This window comes from Mirounga angustirostris, unplaced genomic scaffold (assembly GCF_029215605.1).
Source record: "Mirounga angustirostris isolate CCGP_5_RB_7025 unplaced genomic scaffold, mMirAng1.0.hap1 SCAF_8, whole genome shotgun sequence".
NCBI classification, from domain to species: domain Eukaryota; kingdom Metazoa; phylum Chordata; class Mammalia; order Carnivora; family Phocidae; genus Mirounga; species Mirounga angustirostris.
The window spans coordinates 144567650-144592097 of NW_026991716.1; the positions used below are offsets into that span (position 1 = coordinate 144567650).

Here is a 24448-nt window from a genome sequence, read left to right on the forward strand (position 1 = left end):
AGAACTAAAACTCACCTCACAAAAGCTGGTTCAATTAAATCAAAAGGGTAAAAATAAAAAGAATGTACAGATGCCCGTAGATTTCAAAATCATGCTTACTTGGTGCTTTAGCGAACAAGGGTAGCAAATATTAAAGTTACTTTAGAGGGACATTGTTAGCCACATGTTTATTTAAAAATAACTGGGTGGGGCGCCTGGGTGGCTCAGTCGGCTAAGCGTCTTGAGCTCAGCTCAGGTCTGGATCTCAGGGTCGTGAGATCGAGCCCTGCGTTGGGTTCTGTGCTGGGTGCGGAGCCTACATAATAAACAAAATAAAATATCAGGGCATTGTGCACCTCTGCTGTGGTGGATTCAGGGCACAGGCGGGGGCTCTGAGCCTCCCCTTACAGCCCTCATCTTGTGAGTGACATGAATCTGTGCCACGCGGGGGACGCCCTGAAAACGGGCTTCCAGACCACAATCCGACATTTCCTGCACAAGCACCTTCGGCCTGGGTCCTGGCTCATGGCGGGAGGTGGGCCTCTTCCGAGGATGGGCTCCTTGCACTGGCTGGCGTCTTTTGCTAGCTGCTTACCAGCCACGTCCTGACGTCCAGCAGGCAATACCCCCCGCCTGTCCAGGTGCCAACGGGGAGGAAGTGGTTCCTGGGGGTGGGAGGAGGTAAAGTGAGCCGGGGTGTGGGTGGGGCCCAGAGACAGGGATCCCGTGGCCACAGGGCAGATTAGGCTGTGACCCTCCTCTGTCCTCTGTGGGCACAAATACGGCAGATTCGACGACACAGCCAGGTCAAAAGCTTGCTTCCCTGAGTGGGAAGGAGGGAGCACAAGACCGAGTGTCCCCTTACACCACTTCACGTGATACCGATAACCACCTGGATTTTTCCTCTAAATTATTCCTGATGTTGGAATAAGCTAGTGCACAATGGTGTCAATTTGACAAATGGGAAACTGCATATTTTGAGGGCATTTTCATGGTCTGTGGGTGGAGAGTGAGAGTCCTATAGGCCTGTCTATTTTTTTTTTTAAGATTTTATTTATTTATGTGAGAGAGAGAGAATGAGAGAGAGCACATGAGAGGAAAGAGGGTCAGAGGGAGAAGCAGACTCCCCGCCGAGCAGGGAGCCCAATGCGGGACTCGATCCCGGGACTCCAGGATCATGACCTGAGCCGAAGGCAGTCGCTTCACCAACTGAGCCACCCAGGCGCCCTAGGCCTGTCTATTTTGAATATACTAGTTTGAAAACAACCATTAAAATATTTTAGTCCATAGTTAATTAAGTTGGATAAAAATATTTTATGAATTGGATATTACGATCTAACTGTTGACCTTGAATAGAAATGCAGTGGTTTATGCTGATAGATTTTTCTTAGAAATCTATGGAGTTCGTGTTTTCAGAACTTAGCGAACACATTAATACTTCTTTTGATCTGAGACCATTGGAGCTGTCTTTCTTTTCAACAAAATTTCTGGCATTGAATAAAAAAACAGAAAAAAAGGAAGAAGGAGAACAGTTAAATGCCAGGAGGCATTAGAACTACTTTGAGATTTCTGGAAACAAAGTGATCACGGATATCTGTCAGAAAACAGCCGTCCTGGGGCCAGGACTGAAGAAAGGAGCATCGTTACAGAATGCTCCTTGTTTCCTCCCCCTAGTTTGCTGCCAGCGTCTTGTGGTCCTTGTTGTGACCACCTGAGCAAGGCTGCAGTCTCCGTGAGCCACAAAAGCCCCCACCCCCAAGTGGTCCCCTGGCGAGCTACGGTGAGCACACGGCGAGCACACGGCAAGCACGTGGCAAGCACACGGTGAGCACGTGGTGAGCCCCTGGCGAGCCCACGGCACTTGGGCCAGGACATGCAGTGTCAGCTTGGAGGCAGATTGTGTCCTAACAGGGACAGATGAGTGGTTCTTATTCATAATAACTGCTACGTTTGATGAGTTTCAGCGTCTTGTTCTTTCCCTTCGAGAGCCCTGAGTGACACATACATGGTTTTCTCCAGATAAACCATCATCGCTAGTGTAGAAGGCCACACACGTGTCATCCCTGAAATCAGCCAGGCTTTCGAGCGGGGTTTCTGTGTATCACCCCCCATTGGGTTGGGTGTTGCCATCTCTAAATGTCCTCTATTTTTACATTAATTTTATTAAAGGTGTAGTGTATGCCTCGCAGCAGTAAGTGCCCTGCAGCGTCTGACTCCTTGTGTCTCCTCTGCTCTCTCCCTGGTTCTCCACTGGGTGCTCAGAGTCCCGCGCTGCTGGGTTGGGCCCAGGGAGGGGAGCCGCCAGCGCCCGCACCTGCAGGCTTTCTAGCGCCCTGCAGCCCACTCCAGTGCGAGAATCACAGACCCGTGTGAGGGGTGCTGAACCGAGGCACCTGCTAGTTTCTCTCACCGACTGGCCACGGTCTGCACCAGCCTTCTCGTCTGTAAAACAGGGCGGTGGGATCAGATGAACACCAAGATTCCTCCTAACAAGCCTTGATTTACGTGTGGAGAGTCAAGAAACCGGCTGGGAAGCTCCCTTGCCTGCCATTCCCTTAGGCTTCTGGTGGCATTGTCTTTGGGAGGCCGGAGCAACCTGGGTGTCTCCCGTGGCTTCACCAGGAGCTTTGTGAACCCACAGAAAGCGTTGGTCTCAGGGTGTGTTTGGGTTACTATAAATCAATTGTTAGCCTGCTGTTATTTTCTTCATTAAAACAGATGTTTCCATAAAAGAAGTCTATGCAGGATATAGGTGTGTGTGTGTGCATGAATATCCCTTTGGGCGTGTACACGTGCGTATCTCCGTGCCTGTGTATCCCCATGTGCACATGTGTATGTATGTATGTGTGTATCTGTGCGTGTACATGTGTGCGTAGTGACTCTTCTGTCTGGTCTTTAGGCTGAGTCCTTGTCAGTGCCACCTGCCGCGTCGAAGCTATGCCTCTTCCTGCCCACAGCGGGCTTTCTGAGATAGCCATGACATCAGGTGTGTTCGAGGACTTTTTAATCATATCTGTGTTTGTCTCTTGCTGAAACCCTACACAGATCATGTCTGCCTTAACTCCTTTATGGTGTTCTAGTAAGTCTGATGTTAGGAACGTCCTTCCTTATGGACTAAAGTGGACACGACAAGAGGTACTACCGTCACTTTCACGTTCAAGCTGCAATCAGAAACACAAGAGAGCTTTTTGGAATGTTACGTGAAAAAAAAAATCTTCCCTCTGCTTTAGCAATACCTACAGTCTCAGAGTGTTAGTTCCTCAGCAGAACCGGGAGAATCTCAGCACAGTGTCGGCCTGTCTGTCCTGGGAAGGTTGCACGCAGACTTGGTTAAAGGAGAGTGATGACGGTTTTGCAGGGGTCTGTTTCGATGCCTGGATGCTCATGGTTATCAATTACCGTACAGATGGTTGTCATCAGTCGTTTTCCGCATAAATGTTGTAAAACCTGTCTGAATACTTTAATATATTCTTGCAAGAGTTTGCGGTGTATCTAATTTTTTTCCTGTATGACTTGGCAAGCCCAGTTATGGACTAAAGGTTTTCCCATTATAATTTGTTTCTGTCTCTCTGCATTTAAACTGATAATAGTCATTTAAAAAGGAAACTCTGTTCCTTTCCCCTCTAGCCCTGGAGTGCTATGGTCAAGGGATGGTTCTGGCGGACATACGGCCCTGCTGTCCTCACTGCCCGGAGGAGGAGGGTGGATGGGTCACCTTGCCCATTCTGCTGGCCTTTTATCACAGCACAGCCACCTATATTAGGGAGGGAAAGAACGTTCTATTTATGCGAAGAGATTTGTAGCACAGAATCCTTAATTTTTCTCATAGTCTGGCCTTCAAAATTATGGGTGGATAAAATATTACAACCTCTGAAACACAGTGTCTGCCTTCACTGGATGCCAATACACATAAAAGGCATGTCACGCATAGGACCAGCATTTCTGTGGCCACCGCCCCAGGAGAGTGTGTCTCCTTTGTCTGGTAGCCTCTGCTCGTCCAGCTCCCCCGTTTGGAGGCCAGCTCCGTCTGTGCAGGGCCTGTGCTGGGCCGCGAGCATGCAGCAGCGAGGACAGCCTGGACCTCAGCACACAGCACCAGGCTCAAAGTCAGAACCATGTGGTGGCCATTCCAGACCGAGTCACCACCCAGAAAAACATCCAGTCTCGCCTCTCATCTCGCTGTGCTTACTACTGGGATTTCTGTAAAGAGGGCCATTTGATTTAGCCCGAGTGGGTATACGTTAGCCGTGTAAGGGTTTAAAGTGATGTTAAGGACACAGGGGAGAGTGTCAACCACCCAGGATCACTACGGGACACGGCACCTACAGTGAACTGCTTGCTAAAAAGGTAGATCTCATGTGGAGTATTCTGACTGCAATATAACAAGTAACAAACTAAAGAGAATTGGAGATATTACTAATTTTGAGTGAAGTTCCTGGTGTTTTTGCATATTTCAATAGAATTGCCCTCGTGGGCTGCTGACCCTTCTCAATGGTGAAGACCCTGATTTAGGGTATCTAGAGTCAGGAGCGCAGGCAAGAGGTGGAGGCAGACGGCACCTTGATTTTCAAGGGACAGCTGACATAGACCCCACAGTTTTGTGCCACAGGCTTGCCTCCTGTGAGTAACGTGCCGGATGAAAGCTGAGAATTTAATCTTCCATCAGAGATGAGAGCTGCCTGTTTGAGGACTAGCTGATCAGAAGTAAGTGGAGAGTCTTTGAAGGAAGGCATCCAAGCCAGGAACAAGGTCCACGAGTTGTTTGGAAAATTTATGCTGTTTTGGCATGCTCCATGATAGCTCAAATATTAGAAGTGATTTGTAATTCCATCTGTACCCTGGTGGAGACCTTGCAAGCTGGAAGTCATATCACTTTTCCTTTTAGACAGTCAAACCACAGGTTATACTAAAAAAACGACAGAAGTCCAGCAAAGCAGTGATTTGTCCTCAGCTAAAACACAGAGTGCACTAAAACCACATGTTGCCAAGTGCTCGCTGGCCAGGCCAAACTGTAGATGAGGGCCTGAGCACTGCGCCTGGATGAAAGGCTGTTTTCTGCAGTGTGTGGAACAGCCTGCAGCCCAGGGTCCCACCGAAGCCCAGGACGAGTCTGTTCAGAGGCAGAGTCTATATTCAGCATGCGGAGGCCGCCGGAGCCGTGGCCGCGGCCCAGGGCCCTGGAGCGGGTGGCCAGATAGCATGCTGTCCGACCCAGGAGTTTCAACTACCAGCAATCAAAAGTCACCATCTAAAGATGTTGGCCAGTGGACACGTTTGAAGAAGTATCTCTCGGAGTCCAGAGGGCCTTTAAGATCTCGACAACTTGTTATTTAAATCTGGAAACACTTTAGAAAGATTGGGAAAGCCATTCTTTTCAAGTCTGAAGGCTCCGATGAGAGACCTCGAATGGCGGCCGAGGAAGGGAATGTGAGCTTGTGGAGGCGTCCTGGGGTGCGTGGCCGTGCACGGTGCACGTGGGTGCGCTCTGCTACACCCGCCGTGCTGGGGGGCTGGGGGCTCACACCTCCGCGCGTCACTGGACGGCGGGCGCTCACAGCAGGAATTACGACACCTTCTGGTCCCAGAGGTTGCACGCAGGCTGCTGCAGGCTGTGGGGATGACAGAGGGGACTCACTCCTAGGCCAGCGCGTCCCTCGCGCACACGCGTCTCTGTGTTTGGTTTGAGGGTCTGTCTCCAAACCCCCGGAGTCCAGAAAGAGGGTAGACACACTCCAGTGTGTTTAGACTCTCCCTTTTTTGTGAACTTATTGGGACCCAGGTGATCACTCCTTGAGGAGCAGGAGGAACGTGGCACTTTTTATTGAATTATGTTATAGTGATGTTCACCCAAAAGCCTGAAAATATGGGACAGAGTGGAGGGAGGGCTAAGGATGTTTGACTTTTTATCTGACTTACTGTCAGATTTTCCACTTGCAGTTTTTGGGGGTGCAGGACCTCAGTATGGCGTTGAGGCTCTGGGGTAGTGTGACAGACAGGAGGGTCACTGTCCTTTCCTGGCCCAGGCGGGCTTCAGACCTCGCGGCTGAGGGCCACGGCGTTGGGTCTGGTCTTAGCAGGGCTTCTAGCCCTGGCGCACAGTGTGTCCTGGAGCTGGTGAGCTCACACACCTCCTCGGACCCACAGACGCCGGTCTGCGGCTGGCCAGACCACAGGGGGACGTCTTCACCTTCGGGCAGCAAAGTCCACCTTGTACGGGATAAGCAGGGCGGCCATCTCTGAGCCTCAGTGTCTGCTCCTTAAGAGCAGAGAGCACCCCGCCCTTCTTACTGTGCAGGCCTGTGGTCCTTCCTCGGGGGACCCTCTGCCCTGCCCCCCCACCGGCTGCGGTGACTCACGCATCTGCATCTCCCAGTTCTGTGACACCTCTGCCCTTCTGCTTGGCTCCTTCCTGCAGATGTGTCCAGGTGTGTGGCCGAGAGGAAGTACACCCAGGAGCAGGCCCGCAAGGAGTTGCAGCAGGTGTTCATCCCGGAATGCAACGAAGACGGCACCTACAGCCAGGTGACCAGCTCGCCCTGCAGCTTCTGCACCTGAGCAGCGGGGGCGGGGGCTGCGGGAAGGAGGGCCCGGGGCTCCAGGGGGACAACTCACTGCCCATGTTGGAAGTGAGTGACTGACAGGGCTGACTTTCACGGACAGTTGTGCGAGCCAATTCACTTACGCCTTTCTGGGCGCAGGTGTCTCTCTTGGGGCCACGCTGTCCACCTGTGTCACTCACTGCGTACTGGTCTGGCACGGCTCCCTCCGTGAGGCGGGTCAGCCCCTGTGCACCCAGCTCACCTCTGAGGATCCAGGCTCAGTTTAATTCTGAGGGTGGAGCCCGTGCTGGAAGGATGCCGGGGACACCCTGGGGGCAGAGGGATGCCTGAGAGACCCTGGGGTGGGGCGGGGTGGGAGGGATGCCGGGGAGACCCCAGGGGGGGGAGGGATGCTGGGGAGACCCCTGGGGGGGTGGGAGGGATGCTGGGGACACCCTAGGGGCAGAGGGATGCCTGAGAGACCCGGGGGTGGGGAGGGATGCCCGAGAGACCCCCGGGGTGGTGGTGGGATGCCTGAGTGACCCCCGGGGGGTGGGAGGGATGCCGAGGACACCCTGGGGGCAGAGGGATGCCTGAGAGACCCCGGGGCAGGGGGAGAGATGCCTGAGAAACCCCAGGAGGTGGGGGGGTGGGATGCCTGGGAGACCTCGGCGGGGGTGGGAGGGATGCCGGGGAGACCCTGGGGGCAGAGGGATGCCTGAGAGACCTGGGGGGGGTGTGTGGGAGGGATGCCTGAGAGACCCCAGCGGGGGTGTGGGAGGGATTCCGGGGAGACCCTGGGGTGGGGGCAGAGCAGGAGGGACGCCAGGGACGGGGGTGGGGAGGGATGCCCAAGAGACCCCCGGGGGGGTGGTGGGATGCCTGAGTGACCCCCGGGGGCTGGGAGGGATGCCGAGGACACCCTGGGGGCAGAGGGATGCCTGAGAGACCCGGGGGGTGGGAGGGATGCTGGGGACACCCTAGGGGCAGAGGGATGCCTGAGAGACCCGGGGGTGGGGAGGGATGCCCGAGAGACCCCCGGGGTGGTGGTGGGATGCCTGAGTGACCCCCGGGGGGTGGGAGGGATGCCGAGGACACCCTGGGGGCAGAGGGATGCCTGAGAGACCTGGGGGGGGTGTGTGCGAGGGATGCCTGAGAGACCCCAGGGGGGGTGTGGGAGGGATTCCGGGGAGACCCTGGGGTGGGGGCAGAGCAGGAGGGACGCCAGGGACGGGGGTGGGGAGGGATGCCCAAGAGACCCCCGGGGGGGGGTGGGATGCCTGAGTGACCCCTGGGGGGTGGGAGGGATGCTGAGGACACCCTGGGGGCAGAGGGATGCCTGAGAGACCCCGGGGCAGGGGGAGAGATGCCTGAGAAACCCCAGGGGGTGGGGGGGGGTGGGATGCCTGGGAGACCTCGGCGGGGGTGGGAGGGATGCCGGGGAGACCCTGGGGACAGAGGGATGCCTGAGAGACCCCGGGGGGGTGTGGGAGGGATGCCGGGGAGACCCTGGGGGGAGGCCCTGGGGGCAGAGGGATGCCTGAGAGACCCCGGGGGGGTGTGGGAGGGATGCCTGAGAGACCCCTGGGGGGTAGGGGGGATGCCAGGGACACCCTGGGGGCAGAGGGATGCCTGAGAGACCCGGGGGTGGGGAGGGATGCCCGAGAGACCCCCGGGGTGGTGGGAGGGATGCTGAGGAAACCCTGGGGGCAGAGGGATGCCTGATAGACCCCCGGGGCAGGGGGAGAGATGCCTGAGAAACCCCAGGGGGTGGGGGGGGTGGGATGCCTGGGAGACCTCGGCGGGGGTGGGAGGGATGCCGGGGAGACCCTGGGGACAGAGGGATGCCTGAGAGACCCCGGGGGGGTGTGGGAGGGATGCCTGAGAGACCCCTGGGGGGTAGGAGGGATGCCAGGGACACCCTGGGGGCAGAGGGATGCCTGAGAGACCCGGGGGGGTGTGGGAGGGATGCCTGAGAGACCCCTGGGGGGTAGGAGGGATGCTGGGGACACCCTGGGGACAGAGGGATGCCTGAGAGACCCCTGGGGGGTAGGAGGGATGCCAGGGACACCCTGGGGCAGAGGGATGCCTGAGAGACCCCAGGGGGGGTGTGCGAGGGATGCCGGGGACACCCTGGGGGCAGAGGGATGCCTGAGAGACCCGGGGGGTGGGAGGGACGCCAGGGACGGGGGTGGGGAGGGATGCCCAAGAGACCCCGGGGGGGGGTGGTGGGATGCCTGAGTGACCCCCGGGGGGTGGGAGGGATGCTGGGGACACCCTGGGGGCAGAGGGATGCCTGAGAGACCCAGGGGGGTAGGAGGGATGCCAGGGACACCCTGGGGGCAGAGGGATGCCTGAGAGACCCCGGGGGGTGTGGGAGGGATGCCTGAGAGACCCCTGGGGGGTAGGAGGGATGCTGGGGACACCCTGGGGGCAGAGGGATGCCTGAGAGACCCCTGGGGGGTAGGAGGGATGCCAGGGACACCCTGGGGCAGAGGGATGCCTGAGAGACCCCAGGGGGGGTGTGCAAGGGATGCCGGGGACACCCTGGGGGCAGAGGGATGCCTGAGAGACCCGGGGGGTGGGAGGGACGCCAGGGACGGGGGTGGGGAGGGATGCCCAAGAGACCCCGGGGGGGGGGTGGTGGGATGCCTGAGTGACCCCCGGGGGGTGGGAGGGATGCTGGGGACACCCTGGGGCAGAGGGATGCCTGAGAGACCCAGGGGGGTAGGAGGGATGCTGGTGACACCCTGGGGGCAGAGGGATGCCTGAGAGACCCCGGGGGGTGTGGGAGGGATGCCTGAGAGACCCCTGGGGGGTAGGAGGGATGCTGGGGACACCCTGGGGGCAGAGGGATGCCTGAGAGACCGGGGGGGTGGGAGGGATGCCAGGGACACCCTGGGGCAGAGGGATGCCTGAGAGACCCGGGGGGTGGGAGGGACGCCAGGGACGGGGGTGGGGAGGGATGCCCAAGAGACCCCGGGGGGGGGGGGTGGTGGGATGCCTGAGTGACCCCCGGGGGGTGGGAGGGATGCTGGGGACACCCTGGGGGCAGAGGGATGCCTGAGAGACCCCGGGGGGTAGGAGGGATGCCAGGGACACCCTGGGGCAGAGGGATGCCTGAGAGACCCCGGGGGGGGGGTGTGCGAGGGATGCCGGGGACACCCTGGGGGCAGAGGGATGCCTGAGAGACCCAGGGGGGTAGGAGGGATGCCAGGGACACCCTGGGGGCAGAGGGATGCCTGAGAGACCCCGGGGGGTGTGGGAGGGATGCCTGAGAGACCCCTGGGGGGTAGGAGGGATGCTGGGGACACCCTGGGGGCAGAGGGATGCCTGAGAGACCCCTGGGGGGTAGGAGGGATGCCAGGGACACCCTGGGGCAGAGGGATGCCTGAGTGACCCCCAGGGGGTGGGAGGGATGCTGGGGACACCCTGGGGACAGAGGGATGCCTGAGTGACCCCCGGGGGGTGGGAGGGATGCCAGGGACACCCTGGGGGCAGAGGGATGCCTGAGAGACCCCGGGGGGTGTGGGAGGGATGCCTGAGAGACCCCTGGGGGGTAGGAGGGATGCTGGGGACACCCTGGGGGCAGAGGGATGCCTGAGAGACCCCAGGGGGGGTGTGCGAGGGATGCCGGGGACACCCTGGGGGCAGAGGGATGCCTGAGAGACCCGGGGGGTGGGAGGGACGCCAGGGACGGGGGTGGGGAGGGATGCCCAAGAGACCCCGGGGGGGGGTGGTGGGATGCCTGAGTGACCCCCGGGGGGTGGGAGGGATGCTGGGGATACCCTGGGGCAGAGGGATGCCTGAGAGACCCAGGGGGGTAGGAGGGATGCTGGGGACACCCTGGGGGCAGAGGGATGCCTGAGAGACCCCGGGGGGTGTGGGAGGGATGCCTGAGAGACCCCTGGGGGGTAGGAGGGATGCTGGGGACACCCTGGGGGCAGAGGGATGCCTGAGAGACCCGGGGGGTGGGAGGGATGCCAGGGACACCCTGGGGGCAGAGGGATGCCTGAGTGACCCCCAGGGGGTGGGAGGGATGCTGGGGACACCCTGGGGACAGAGGGATGCCTGAGTGACCCCCGGGGGGTGGGAGGGATGCTGGGGACACCCTGGGGGCAGAGGGATGCCTGAGAGACCCCGGGGGGTAGGAGGGATGCCAGGGACACCCTGGGGCAGAGGGATGCCTGAGTGACCCCCAGGGGGTGGGAGGGATGCTGGGGACACCCTGGGGACAGAGGGATGCCTGAGTGACCCCCGGGGGGTGGGAGGGATGCTGGGGACACCCTGGGGGCAGAGGGATGCCTGAGAGACCCCGGGGGGTAGGAGGGATGCCAGGGACACCCTGGGGCAGAGGGATGCCTGAGTGACCCCCAGGGGGTGGGAGGGATGCTGGGGACACCCTGGGGACAGAGGGATGCCTGAGTGACCCCCGGGGGGTGGGAGGGATGCTGGGGACACCCTGGGGGCAGAGGGATGCCTGAGAGACCCCGGGGGGTAGGAGGGATGCCAGGGACACCCTGGGGCAGAGGGATGCCTGAGTGACCCCCAGGGGGTGGGAGGGATGCTGGGGACACCCTGGGGACAGAGGGATGCCTGAGTGACCCCCGGGGGGTGGGAGGGATGCTGGGGACACCCTGGGGGCAGAGGGATGCCTGAGAGACCCCGGGGGGTAGGAGGGATGCCAGGGACACCCTGGGGCAGAGGGATGCCTGAGTGACCCCCAGGGGGTGGGAGGGATGCTGGGGACACCCTGGGGACAGAGGGATGCCTGAGTGACCCCCGGGGGGTGGGAGGGATGCCAGGGACACCCTGGGGGCAGAGGGATGCCTGAGAGACCCCGGGGGGTAGGAGGGATGCCAGGGACACCCTGGGGCAGAGGGATGCCTGAGTGACCCCCAGGGGGTGGGAGGGATGCTGGGGACACCCTGGGGACAGAGGGATGCCTGAGTGACCCCCGGGGGGTGGGAGGGATGCTGGGGACACCCTGGGGGCAGAGGGATGCCTGAGAGACCCCGGGGGGTAGGAGGGATGCCAGGGACACCCTGGGGCAGAGGGATGCCTGAGTGACCCCCAGGGGGTGGGAGGGATGCTGGGGACACCCTGGGGACAGAGGGATGCCTGAGTGACCCCCAGGGGGTGGGAGGGATGCTGGGGACACCCTGGGGGCAGAGGGATGCCTGAGAGACCCGGGGGGTGGGAGGGATGCTGGGGACACCCTGGGGGCAGAGGGATGCCTGAGAGACCCCGGGGGGTAGGAGGGATGCCAGGGACACCCTGGGGCAGAGGGATGCCTGAGAGACCCGGGGGGTGGGAGGGACGCCAGGGACGGGGTGGGGAGGGATGCCGTCCCCCTCCTCCCGGCTGCCGCGGCGCAGCGGGGGGCGGCCGAGCGTGCCCCGGACGCCCTGGGGCCCAGCTGTCCGGCGGCCGCAGGATGCGCGGCTGCGCTCGGAGGGCGGGCGTCCCGCACAGCCGGGCAGCCCGCGCCCTGGCCCGCAGCCGCACTCGGGCGGCGGTCGCGGGGCGCGCTCGCTGCGGCCCGGGCTCAGGCCGGGGGTCCTCGCGGAGGTGCGGGCGCGCGGGGGGCAGCGCGTCGGGGCGGCGCTGACCGCCCCCCCCGTCCCCGCCCCGCCGCCCGCAGGTGCAGTGTCACAGCTACACCGGATACTGCTGGTGCGTCACGCCCAACGGGAGGCCCGTGAGCGGCACGGCCGTGGCCCGCAAGACGCCGCGGTGCCCGGGTAGGTCCGCGCCGCGGCCGAGCCCCCACCGGGCCGGCCCGTCTGGCCGGTCACCCGCCCGCGTCTGCGCGCCCTTCGAGAAATCCGGTGCGGGCGGTCGCGGCGAGCCCCGGGAAGCGGGTTCTGCCTGGGACAAAGCCCCAGGCCCGGGGGACACTGTTCCTAAGCCGGTGTTACCAGCGGAGGATCTGGCCTGAGCGCTCATAGGCTCTTTGATTCCCGCTCTGAGTTTTTTAGGAATGACCACAAGGACTGTAGTCAGCAGGGGAGACGACCGCATGTTTCCTTTGGCAAAAAAAAAAAAAGACAAAGAAAAAAGTTGTGGTTTTATATGTGTATGTTTGCAAAGAAAAAGAGGACCATTCTCTGTGAGTCCATTTCCAGATGGTTTATTTGTGTTCCTACTCATAAGAGGGCCTGATGCACCAAGGCATTAATACTGCCAGGACTATAACCTATGAAATGGTCGGCTTTCCTTTAATATTTTACCAAAAATGATACAAATGACACTGGCCATCTTTCCTGGAGAATGTTTCACAGCTTGAGTTGTGATTAATTGGCCGGGGTGGGGGGATTATCAGGCTGTCTCCGGAGGGATTCCTGATCTTTGCATCAAGGTTCCTAGACTAGACTTGAGTTAAACTGTCGAAACAGCCACAGTGATAACAGAGCACAGAGCATGTTCCTGATTTTTCATGTAAAATGTTGAAACATTTGCATTTAGGATTTACTTTTAGACTTAATTGTTTTTAAAGGTCAGACATCTTACAATTAGGAATTCTGTTCATGATTCAGACGTTTACACCAGGAGCCAAGGCACAGGCCAGAACTCACTTCAGCATGATGACATCTGTAATTAACAGTAACATGAAACCTAATATTTCCAGTGACTGGTCATCACTTAAAAGCCACGGGGTGTGCATCATGTGAAATTAAAACATATTTATTTTATTTTTTTTGAACATATTTATTTTAAAAAAAACTTTGGTAATTCAAGAGCTAAAAATTGCTGACAAATATTTTTAGTGAGCTAACATTTGCACCTAATAATTCTTTTATGAACTCATTGAGTAAATGAAAGAAAGAGGAAAATGAACACACGCCCTCTCTGTGTGTCCCTCATTCTGGGAGATATTGTCATATATGCATTTTATTTTGGGCATGCGGCACCACTAGGCACCCAGCCTTATTTTACAAAGGAGAAAGCCGGGGGGATGCCCGTTTCTGTGATTTTAGCAATACTGTTAGAAAATTAAGTTGTGTCTGAAAGATCTTTATTGGAAAGCCATGTACAAAATTGGCTGCATTTCCTACATTCTCCAAATAGTACTTTGTTTTTGGAATCAAACCACTGTACTGTCCAATTACACATTATTTTTTCAACCAGGTACCAGAAATTATAATTATAGAAATTATAATTTGACTATATAGAAATGCTGCAGTCCGTGTGGACTTTTTGGTCCCACATGGTGGATTATGGAAAACAGTGTGCTTAAAATTAAGTCTGGTATTTCTTGCGTGGGGACTGTGGGCAAGGCTCAGTGGGTCAGGTCAGACTTGCGGTGAAGGCTGGGGGCTCTGCTCTCAGACTCGCCGTCTGCAAGTGAGCGTCTCTTTTCAGTCCTGGGCGGCAGTTCGGGGCTGGGTCACCTCACAGCTGCTCATACTAGACACGCTCTGTAACTTCCAGCGCACCGTGGAAAAGGTCTACCACCCCCCCGCTGCATCATGCTTTTATTCTGCAGGAATGTGGGTGTGGGAGAGCAGGTGCCTGTGCTCAGAAACTCTGCAGACTTTGGGGAATTGTTGAGAATGTCTGAGGCCGGGGAGAGTTCCGGGACGAGTACGCTTACACACGCGTGCACGATGCACACACAAACTCATAGTGCTCAGTCACACACACACCCCCACACAGCCTCTCTCTCACACACACACAAACACGCAAGAACACTTTATGCCAAACTTTTGCATAATGTACTTTAACTTCTTCCCAGATGTTGACAGAGCCTCACAAATAACGCAGCCAAGCAGGGCGATAGGGCATGACTCTGCATGGGATCGTGATGCTGACATCACCACGGATGACCACATTTTTCATCTGCAAACAGCCAGGCGCTTGTTCTCTAGGTACATCCTCGTCTCTTCACTGGTACATGAGCGGGTGCGTCCTATGCCTAGTGCACATTACCCACTCGCTGTAAACGATGGGAGTGGTTTTCATCCGTTTTATTAAAATCAGGTAAGCCTCAGGGTTCAACAGTTATCTTTTGCCCTGGAGTTCACACCAAGCTTACCCTATAAATACACGCTATAAAAATGTGACAAGAGATTTAAAATGTGGCTATAAACAATAGCTATCGCTTAGAACATGCACGTGTGTGTTTATTAATGAACATGTGCAAACACACGGTGAGGCAAGCCGTGGGGAGGAAAGCAGACATCCAGGAGTTAGCGAGGTGTCCGATCTCCTGCCCCCAAACACTCCACCTTCTCACTTCTCCCAGAAGGCCCTTCAAAAGGGGGAGTATTCCTTTATTCCATAATTATGTATTCTTAAGCCATTAATACAAAATATCCAAATTCCTACTAAATTGATAAGGAGAATTAGATGAGACACTCTAGCAGAAAAATGGTCAAAACTCCTGAACAGACAGAGTTTTATAAAGGAGGAAACCCTAACGACCCGTGAACACAGGAGAAAGTGTGTAGGCTCATTAGTACCAGGGAAATGCAAATGAACTTTGCAGTGAGATTCCCCTCCGCACACTCCCCACCCTGACTGGCAGCAACGAAAAAGTGATGTGTGGTGTGCTGGTGAGGACACGGATGCACAGACCCTCCCCCGCTGGGGGCGCCACGGGTGCAGAATCTGCTTGCCCCCCACGCGTGGGTGACGGGATGCGCCGTGGCTCCGGAGACATGCACTCATGTTTGCAGCAGGAGACACGCACGGAACGTCCAGAGCCACGTTTGTGATGACAACCGGATCTGGGGAACGGCTGGATGCCCACGGTACCCGAATGCATGGACCACGTGGTTTGCTCGGTTTGTGAGGACGCACGGCTCCGGCGGGGTCCTGAGCAGAAGCACCACGGCACAGAACACAACACACGAGTCCATTTAAAATTCAAAACCAGACAAAGCTCAACTCCAGCACTTAGAGAAACATCTTTGGGTAGAGAGCCACAAAGACAGTGAGGAAGGGGTTATGGTAGGATCAGGTCAGCGGTTGCAGGTGGGAAGGGAGGCTTTTGACTGGAGAGGGGGTGGGGCGTGGCGACTCCTGCCCTGGAAGCTTCTTCTCTGGATCTTTGACAATAGTTTATCAGGCTGTGCGTGCACGTGTATGGGTAGGAGTGCAGAAGTCCACAGATGTAAAGAGATTTGAAGAGTTAAAAATGCAGATGTCCCTGGAGAAAGTAGCACACTGATTTGAATCCTTCTCAAAGTTATGCATCAACCTGAGGGGATGGATGGAGGGAAAGGGGTGGGGAAGAAAGGATGCACCGTGGCTGCATGGGAGGGATGGGGTGGAAGAGACCTAGGTGAGGATTTGGGGGCGACCGGCATTCCCGTCTGCTGTCCTCCATGTTCTGGAGGAGAGGGGGTGGTGGCTTGCTGTCCCCTGTCAGTGTCACCACTCTGCCCGCGCGCGAGGGGACCCGCCAGGCGTCGGGAGTCACAGCAGCTCGGATAGGAAGTGCTATTACTTTCCAGTTTACAGGTGGGGGACTCTGCCCAAGGCCTCCGTGCTCGTAAGCTACAGAGCTAGGACTTAAAACTTTTTTTGTCTCCATAGCCCACATTTTCTGCCAAATCCAATAGTGTAAATTCATGGGCTGTGAACTCCTTAGAATATGTATAGCTCCAGGTGTGAGATCCACGAGCACATGGAGGTTTTGTCCGGCTCCGGCAAGGTACTTAGAGGACAGGAAGCTACGTGCTGTTCCCCACCCAGCACATCAGCTCCTCGATGCTTCTGAAAACCCATCACTGGCTTTAATCCACACGAATCAAGGACTGTCCCTTGGGCTGAGTGCTCTGCTCAGATTTTCACAGCTAGTGAGTCATCAGCCTTGTCTTTCCAGCCATGGCCACGGAATGAGTGGCGCTCAGGCAGGGAAAGGCAGAGGCTTCCGTGGAGGGGCAAGTTTGGGGGTGGCAGATCCTGCCCTCCCGAGACCCCTGTTGACACACACTTTCCAATGACTGAATGGCCTAACATGGTGATCCCTTAACGAGTCATGAGATTCTGCTTTAGTAAATCATAGTGTATGTGGCCCGTTCACCTTGAAACTCACGGAGAGCATCCAACGTTACCTTCCTCCCAAGGAATCCACTCGTCTTTCCTTCCTGATTAATCTATTGAGCATCTGCCAGGCAAGGTGCCCTTGGTCTGTTGAGGGCCCTGCAGACATACATGTCATGGGCTGGGAGAGGTTGGCTTGCTGCCTGAGGATGTGAACAGGTGAGGACAGTTCTGAAAAAGAGGGACACGTTGGCCTGGCATAACAATGGGGCAGAACTATCTTGTTCCCACATTTATTCTTGAGAGTGTGGCTCCTTGCTTCCCTCCTTGCTGAGCTTGCTCCTGAGGCAAGCACGGAAGGTGAGCGTGGAGGATGGTAGGAGCTTTCTCCCTTCTGGGGGAGGGCGCTTATGTCCATGGCAAACAGCACATTGCCTTGAGAAGTATTTAGTACCAAGAAGCTGCTCTTTGACCTGCCTCCAAAGGCACTCCAGGCTTTGCCCTGCCTCAAAGCAGGTGTTTCTTGCTCATGGCTTGGAGATTTATATGCTCACCAATCCCTGTTGATTTATACCCCTGGGTCTGCAGATGGCTTTCTGCTCAGGGTCTTCTCTTGCATGGGAGATGGCTCAGGGGATGAAGGAAATGATAGGGAGCCCACCGAGCATTTCCCCATCCCCGGTGCTGGTAAGGGGCCAGGTCAACATGCCTCCGTCTATGCACCACTGATTTATGTTTATTCTGTAAGGATTTTTTTCTTTTTCTTTTCTTCTTCCTTCTAAAGATTTGAAGACTAACATTGCTGGGGGTGGAGTAGAACTCAGAAACAAAGGACTTTTCTCCAAGGGAGGATTTTTGTAGCTCGCCTATTCGCTATTATTTGGAAATAGCTTTAGGGTTTTTAATCTCATCTCCTTTCTGTAACTATGCACCGTGGCCAAGAGCTTATTCTTGGCATGAGTACAAAGCAGTTTGAGACACTGTAAGCTGAACCTACATGCAAGAATTCTTCGTATTACAATATCCCCAGAATCTTCGTATGTAGCTTAGCTTGAGGTATGTGTTTGAAGTCAGCTACAGACGTGGGGATACAGAGCAGAGGAGGGGAGAAGTCCCGCGTCCATGACTGAGGCCCGCCTGAGAGCTGCCCCCCCACCCCCTTCTTAAACCAGGGACGGTTATGGGGAGAGTTGTCCCAAGCAGGACGGAGATCCTGCTCAACCTGACAGCCCCACTCCCCGCGTTCCGGTGCCTTCTCGTGGTGCGGGACAGAAAGCCAGCTCTCCCGCCCTGCTCGTTCCCTGGCAAGTTTTATAACGTCAAGTGTTCTCTCTCCTTCGGTGTCCATTACTGGAGGCGTTGCATTTCTGTGGACAGGAATGAGCAGGTTAGTGGTCCTTTCCTGGGGCTGATTGCTTATCTGAGCAACTTCTCGGTTGGGTTTGGGAAGGTCCAGCATGAATGACGGAGGACTTGGGGTTAGATCAGATCTCCTCGCAGTACATCGTCTACGTGAGTTTAACTGTGATCCTCGAATTTGCCCGTGATGCCTGCAGTTCTGGCCTCTCCCGGAAATGGGGGCACTTCACGTTTGTATGAATATCCTAATCATTTCTGAAAATGTTCACTTGATAGAGAGAAGCTAACTATTTTTTTCATTTTTCACTAATGAATTTCCCTGGCGCTAAGTGCAGGAACCTGTGCAGCTGAGGAATTTGAAAGAAACACCCAGAACAACTGCATTTCCAAGTATTGAAATCAACAACACAGCCACACCTGGCTTCTCAAGTCTCTGGAGCATTTCTTTGTACAAATTATTGAAATGCAAATTCAGAGTTGCTTTGTGTGAACTGCAGGGTTACCAATCAGAAGGAGCCCTTTTTTCCCTCAAATTGGCTTTCATTTAGGCTTAACAATTCTCTTCCTGAAAAGTGATAGTAAAGTAAAATATTTCAGTGCATACTGGCAACGGAATAAAAACAGACAGCTTTAAGCAAGAGTAGAAGGTGCACGAGGACGGAGCCTGTGGGCCGTGGGGGTGAGAACCAGCATGGGTTACTGTGGCTGCCGAGATTTGCTCTCGAGAAAAATACAAATCATCAGGGACGACTGCGACAATTTTTGAAGTCCTGAGGAAATTCATTTTACATCCCTAATGAGATAAAATAAGAATTTGGTATAGCCAACACAGGGTATGTAAAATTTCTGATAAAATTTCCAGACGGTGGATGCACATGCAATCGCACACACGCACACGCACACGAGAGTGGGGGGGGGAGGGGCAGAGGCAGAGGGAGAGAGAGAATCCCAAGCAGGCTCCATGCCCAGCAACATGACTTGAGCCCAAATCAAGAGTCAGATGCTTAATTGAGCCACCCAGGCTCCCCTCTCTGTGAATCTTTTAAAGCCAGGATTCCTCAGGCACTTAACAGAAATCTCACGCTCAGTCTTTCTGCCCTCACTCTCCACCACTGGGCCTGTTTGCTGCTAGGAGGGTCAGCAGATCTGAGATCAGAGGGGCCACTGGAGCTGGCAGAGGTTGGGTCAGCCTTCACAGGTCACGCTCGGGCATCCTGACTCTGAGTCAGGGTCTTCCATACATGGGCACCACGCTAGATTCTGCGGAGGCCAAGATGATAGGAAAGTCCCCATGTGGGGAGGTATGTCCTCGTAAACAGAGGATGTGCACAGAATAAGGGGGACGAGTAGCTTGCAGAGCACACTTGTGGAGTATTCTCTTGGACATGCCATGCCCCACCGCCCTGCCGGCCTCGCTCTTGACTCACGCTGCTATCCCCTCCCAAGGGCCTGTTCTCCCCTCCATCTTCTTCAGGGGCCTGCCTGTCTGCTCAGCTCCCCCAAGGGCTAATGGTGCAGACTTAGATCCTGGCTCTGTCACTTGCTGGCTAGGTGACCTGGGGCCAGTTAGTCACCTGCCCAGATCTCAATCTCCTCATCTGTATAATGGGCATAATGATGGTACCTACTTTATAGGGTTGTTGTCAGCAGTAAATGACTTAATGGATGTGAAGTACTTAGAACAATGACCAACACACAGTAAGAACTGTATGGATAGCTGTGTGCACGACTGTAGTATATATACATTGTTTCAGTAATTTCCATTTCACACTTATCTCTGCAAAGTAGATGAAACTTTTTAGTGCTTTATCTCTTGCATTGTTTGTCGGCCACACACAATGAGCATGTGTTGAATGAATGAATGAACCTGGTCACGGAGAGAGGGTGCCATCACCCGGGCTCACTGGTGCCCGGCCTGACCGCTTACTCTGAGTGGACACAGCATTGGTGTCTGTCATGCGCAGACCCTGTCACCGTCTCTGCATGTAAAATACTCCTATGTGAGGACAGAGGTCACAGGTGGAATATACCACAGACGGGTGACGGAGCGCCTGAGGTGTTTCAGGTGAACGTTCATTGTGTGCCTCTTACCTGTTGGTTTCTCTGCCGTTTCCTTCAACCAGTGAGCAGATACTCCTGACACTGCCCATTTTGCAGATGAGGGAATGGAGGCTGGGGCAGGTGGAGCCTCCTGGCATGTAGTGAATTTGTTCTCTGCCCAGGTTCTGCCCTTCTCCCTGCACCGCTAGGCCTTGTGGTGTTTGCGGGATCATTCATGGCACTGCAGGCTGTTCTGACCAGGGAATGAGGGGCAGACACAACCAGCCAGGGCCTGAGGAAAGCCCGCTGGCTTGTCCCGCGGCGGGAGGAAAGGCCTGGAGGGGGCAGTGAGTGTGCTTTCAGAGAGCACAGCACCAACTGGGTCACTCAGAGTTCCAGCAAAGAGATGCGTGTCCAGAAGATGCAGGAGGAACAGAGCCCCTGTTCCTTCTATTCCTTTTCTCTGTCTATTTTCCCCCCATTCTGTGTCTCTTTTTTTTCTGAAGCAAGACCATGTGGTGTCGTAAATCTGCATTTGAATGTGAGATTTCCAGAAAGGGATGAATCACTGTGGCTTAACTGGGCCCGGAAGGAGCCATCCATTCTGCATGTTGGACCTGTGCTCGCCTGCAGTGGGCGACGTCACTAACCCTCTCCCTTCTGCCCGGGCCACACACACCTTCATTGGTTCTAAAGCTGGGGAAGGAGCTTGCCGAGACCACCAAGGCTCAGCAAGACATGGCACCCTCCGGCGGGGCTGTTCTGGCAACAAGTTGAGATGCCTGAGTGTAGCTGGATTTGAACCAGGTGCTCGGAACTACAGCTCACATGATTTCCCCGGGAACCGCAGGTGTTGATCCCCCCACATTGTGTTTTTGTGGTTTCCTTCACCGGTAACACATACCCTCATTGCTAAAAAAGCCACGTCTTAAAATAGCACCTAAAAGGGTTGAGATCTCACCAATGGAGGGAATTCAACTGTGTCCTTTGAGAGATGACTCTGAGGAGCGGTGTTTCTGTCCATGAGCAGGGGTCAGGTCTCGAAGGTGCAGCCGACCAGCCTGTGGCTTACAGAGCTGTTCACCGTCTCCCAGGTCCCCCCTTTGAAGCCCTTTTCCACACCTACATCCTAGAATCTCACCTGTCCCAAATGCTTGGGGATTCTTCAGCAAATCCTTCAGAAAACTGTAAGGAAAGAGTAAGAGCTGCTTTCCGGTTTGGGGTTCATGGATTCTAGTTGGCATAGCCGTTTTGCTGTGTGGAGAGTGATGTTCAGCTTTCTTCTACGTTCCTGGGGACAGGACATTGCAGGGAAGGAGGTGAGGTTTGAGGGAGGCTTTTTGTCTAGAGGAAGATGAAATAAAGAGCACGTCTGGATCGTCTTTAAATTCTGTTGCAAAATACTTGAATCATGGAGCAGCTTACCAAGAACACTTGACTCTGCTTTAAAATCACTTCGTACTATTAAGAACAAGATGGAATTATTTTTGTGTGGACTGGTTTGAGTAAATACCAAGTGAATTTCAGGGGCTGGTGAGAGAGCTCAGTGGTGGTTGTTCTGGGAGAAAGCGTGCCCAAGGGTGCAGGGAGACACTGTCTGAATGCCCCCGGGGCGTCGGCCTCAGCCTGCGAATCCACAGCTTGTGGTCCTCAACCCTCTGATCACAAAATACTGCTTTAATTCGGTGGAGAGGCTCTCTCGTGTGGGGCATCAAACGACTATGTAGGATATTTACATTTAGCTCAGAATATTAAAACCTGAATAGTCACATTCAGAAATATTACTGAAATATTATCATTTCCAGTCCAAAGTAGAAAACATTTTTTGACTCATTGCAGAAACACATGATAACAGTAAGCTGACGACTAAGGACAGTTAAGCTCTTTAAGAAATCTGGATTTGTGGAGAGAGGCTCGAAGGGAAAAGCAAGCAAAGTAGGGCCCCAAAAGCTTTAAGAGAAGGCCACACACTGGGGCCCTTTTTCTATGCCAGGGGGTTCTTAGCCGAGGTAGAATCCTGTGTTTTGAAGCCTGGAGGCAGAAGGAACAGCTGGGAAGTGGGCACACCGCGTCCTTCCCGTCCACTGGAGGACTGAAACTTCCAAATGCGCGTCACTCAGTTGATTCTTAGACTCACAGCAGGAGAAATGGGGGCGTTTCCTCCCGAGCTGGGTGGGAGGTCCACGGTGGACCCACTGCTGGAGAACGGTTTATTGTGTGTGCATTTTGTTCCTTGAAGTAAACCTGCTGACTTAATTTTGGGAAAAGATGTGAGAACCTGTCACCTTCATGTGATTTCCGCCAGTTTTTCGAGAGAATGAATGGTCTGTGCGAGGTTGTGTTAACTTCTCTGTCCTGTGAGATCCTTTCCTATGATGAACTGCTGCTGCATTTCCTATTATATTACTGTTAAATTCCAAGAAACAGGATAAACATTCTTAAATGTCATGCAGTTTATATCTTTGGCATAAATGTTGGTTTGTATTTCAATGTCACATTCAAAATTATAAAACAAGTTAATGGGTTTCACGTTCTGTGTCGTGAGATGTTTTTGCTAAGGAGTGCACCCCAGCATGAGACTGGTAATTCTAAGTGAATCCTGCATGGACGATTCTGAACACAATCAGCAGGTAAACTCCAAACTCATTCTGAACAGAATTTTCTTTTTTTTTTTATTCCTTCGAGTAGGTGTAATAATGGTGAGGGAAACAGTTAATGCTTGTTGCAGTTTTGAGCTAATGGGGAAGAGAGAGCCACACCTCACATTTGTAATGCAAACCTCTCAGTTTAACATAAATGTTAGACATGCTCTCCTGAATTATTTCGACACCCTTCATGTTTTTCCAGCATTCTTCCACAAAAACGCAGTTCCTCAGTTTTCTTTCCCGTAGGACAAAATCCAGCTGAAACCAGGGTTTTATTTATCTTTGGTCGCATAACTTTTTATTATTTTAAAAATGTTTCCCTTTTTAAATCTAATTCATTCTGCTGCCTCAATATGGCAATGTATGTTAAGGGGATTAGGACAATTTTCAAGTGAAGAAACTATGATATATTGCATATTAGAGTGTATGTCCTCATATACAAGGCCAACTAGTTAGCAGCAGAAGTAGGAACTCATCTTCGGTTTGCTAGTTGAGGGCCTGTGACTGCAGATGACGTTGTCACCTCAGGGTACTAGATGGCTCGTGTAATTCAACTAGGAAATGACAAGCACTGTGAACTAATCAAAGTGGAACCCAATATTTGCGTAACAACTATTGATGACCATTTGAGAGCCAAAAATAATTTATTCCTTATTTTCCCCCTTTAGGTTCCATAAATGAAAAGGTACCCCAACGGGAAGGCACAGGAAAAACAGGTAACTATCTTAAAATGAATTTCTATGATGATAATATATAACAGCCAGTTCAATCAATGCCTTAAGTTAAAATTTGAATGTGGACTACGTGATAGGGAGAGCTGACACAGTTAATTACTTATTCATTCAGCACACATGTATTTGTCCCTTTGGATGGCCAGGGACCTGCAGGTGCTGGGCAGGTAACCCCCACACCCCACGTAAGGGCCTCTCAGGCGTGGCTCGTGCCGGGACCCCTGATGCTGGCAGGTGCCTCCTGTTGTCTGTACCTGTGGGGAGGGCTCCAGCATGATGTTCTGCATGTAACTGTGGAGCATGGCAGTCACTGTGGGCCTCTGAGAAAGACCTTTCAAAGCTTCCTCATGAGAAAGAGGGGTACGCTTTCCCGCCTGTGACCGTCACCTGCTCTGGGACTGGGGCCAACAAGAACCAGGTAGAGCAGCTAGCCGTCTGCTTCTGGAACCACTCCTAGCACCTGGTCCATCTCACGCAGGCTGTGGTGCACCCCCAGGGCCTTCCACGAGCCCCACGTTTTCTCTTTGCCCTTCCCGCAGTCATCGTCCTGTGGACTCAGGGATGTGTTTTCTGCCTTTATCTTATATCAACCTTTAAAGTCAGAAATCGCTTTCAAGACAAAATAAAAAATTTTTAGTACCAAAATTTTAGGTAATTCTATTTTTTCTGACGCAGGTTATAGTATATGACCCAGTAATAAAGGAAAGTGATATAAAGCCAAGGAGACCTGAGTTTCACTCAAGTCCATTCCCACAAGCATGCACTGAGGCTGTGGCAAACACTGTCCCTTCCTCGGAGGACGGTGGGGTCCCTTAAGTCATGAAGATAAACACAGGGGATAGGCACCTGGGACAGCACCAGCCTGTGAGGATGGTGTGTGAGGGGGCGTGGTGGGAGCGTGGGCAGAGCAGTCTCATGAAAGGGGAGGCGGTGGGTGGGCATGGAGGGTGTGGACGTGGGGACGGGTATGATGTGGGGTAGAGCAGCCTCATAATTGGGGAAGATAGCCCGTTTTCTAGGGGAAAGACAGTTGCAGGCAGAGTCAGAATGCTGGCCGGAGTGAGGGCTTACATTTGGAAAAGAATGCTAAATGAACAGCTTGGATTTGGGTCTGTAAGGTCCCAGGGTGGGCATGTCAGTATTTTCTAGAGAGGAGGAAGGG

At 54.5% G+C, this 24448-nt stretch overlaps 1 protein-coding gene across 4 annotated transcripts in view; it reads left to right on the forward strand.

Moving 5' to 3' along the window:
- SMOC2 (SPARC related modular calcium binding 2) overlaps window positions 1-24448 on the forward strand; it is a 158858-nt gene that overhangs the window by 54590 nt on the left and 79820 nt on the right. For all 4 annotated transcript variants that reach the window (XM_045865902.3, XM_045865903.3, XM_064598372.1 and 1 more), the window contains exons 3-5: window positions 6395-6501; window positions 12163-12262; window positions 23224-23271. In XM_045865902.3, coding sequence (XP_045721858.1) covers window positions 6395-6501; window positions 12163-12262; window positions 23224-23271 — 255 coding nt within the window. The remainder of the gene's footprint in view (window positions 1-6394; window positions 6502-12162; window positions 12263-23223; window positions 23272-24448) is intronic.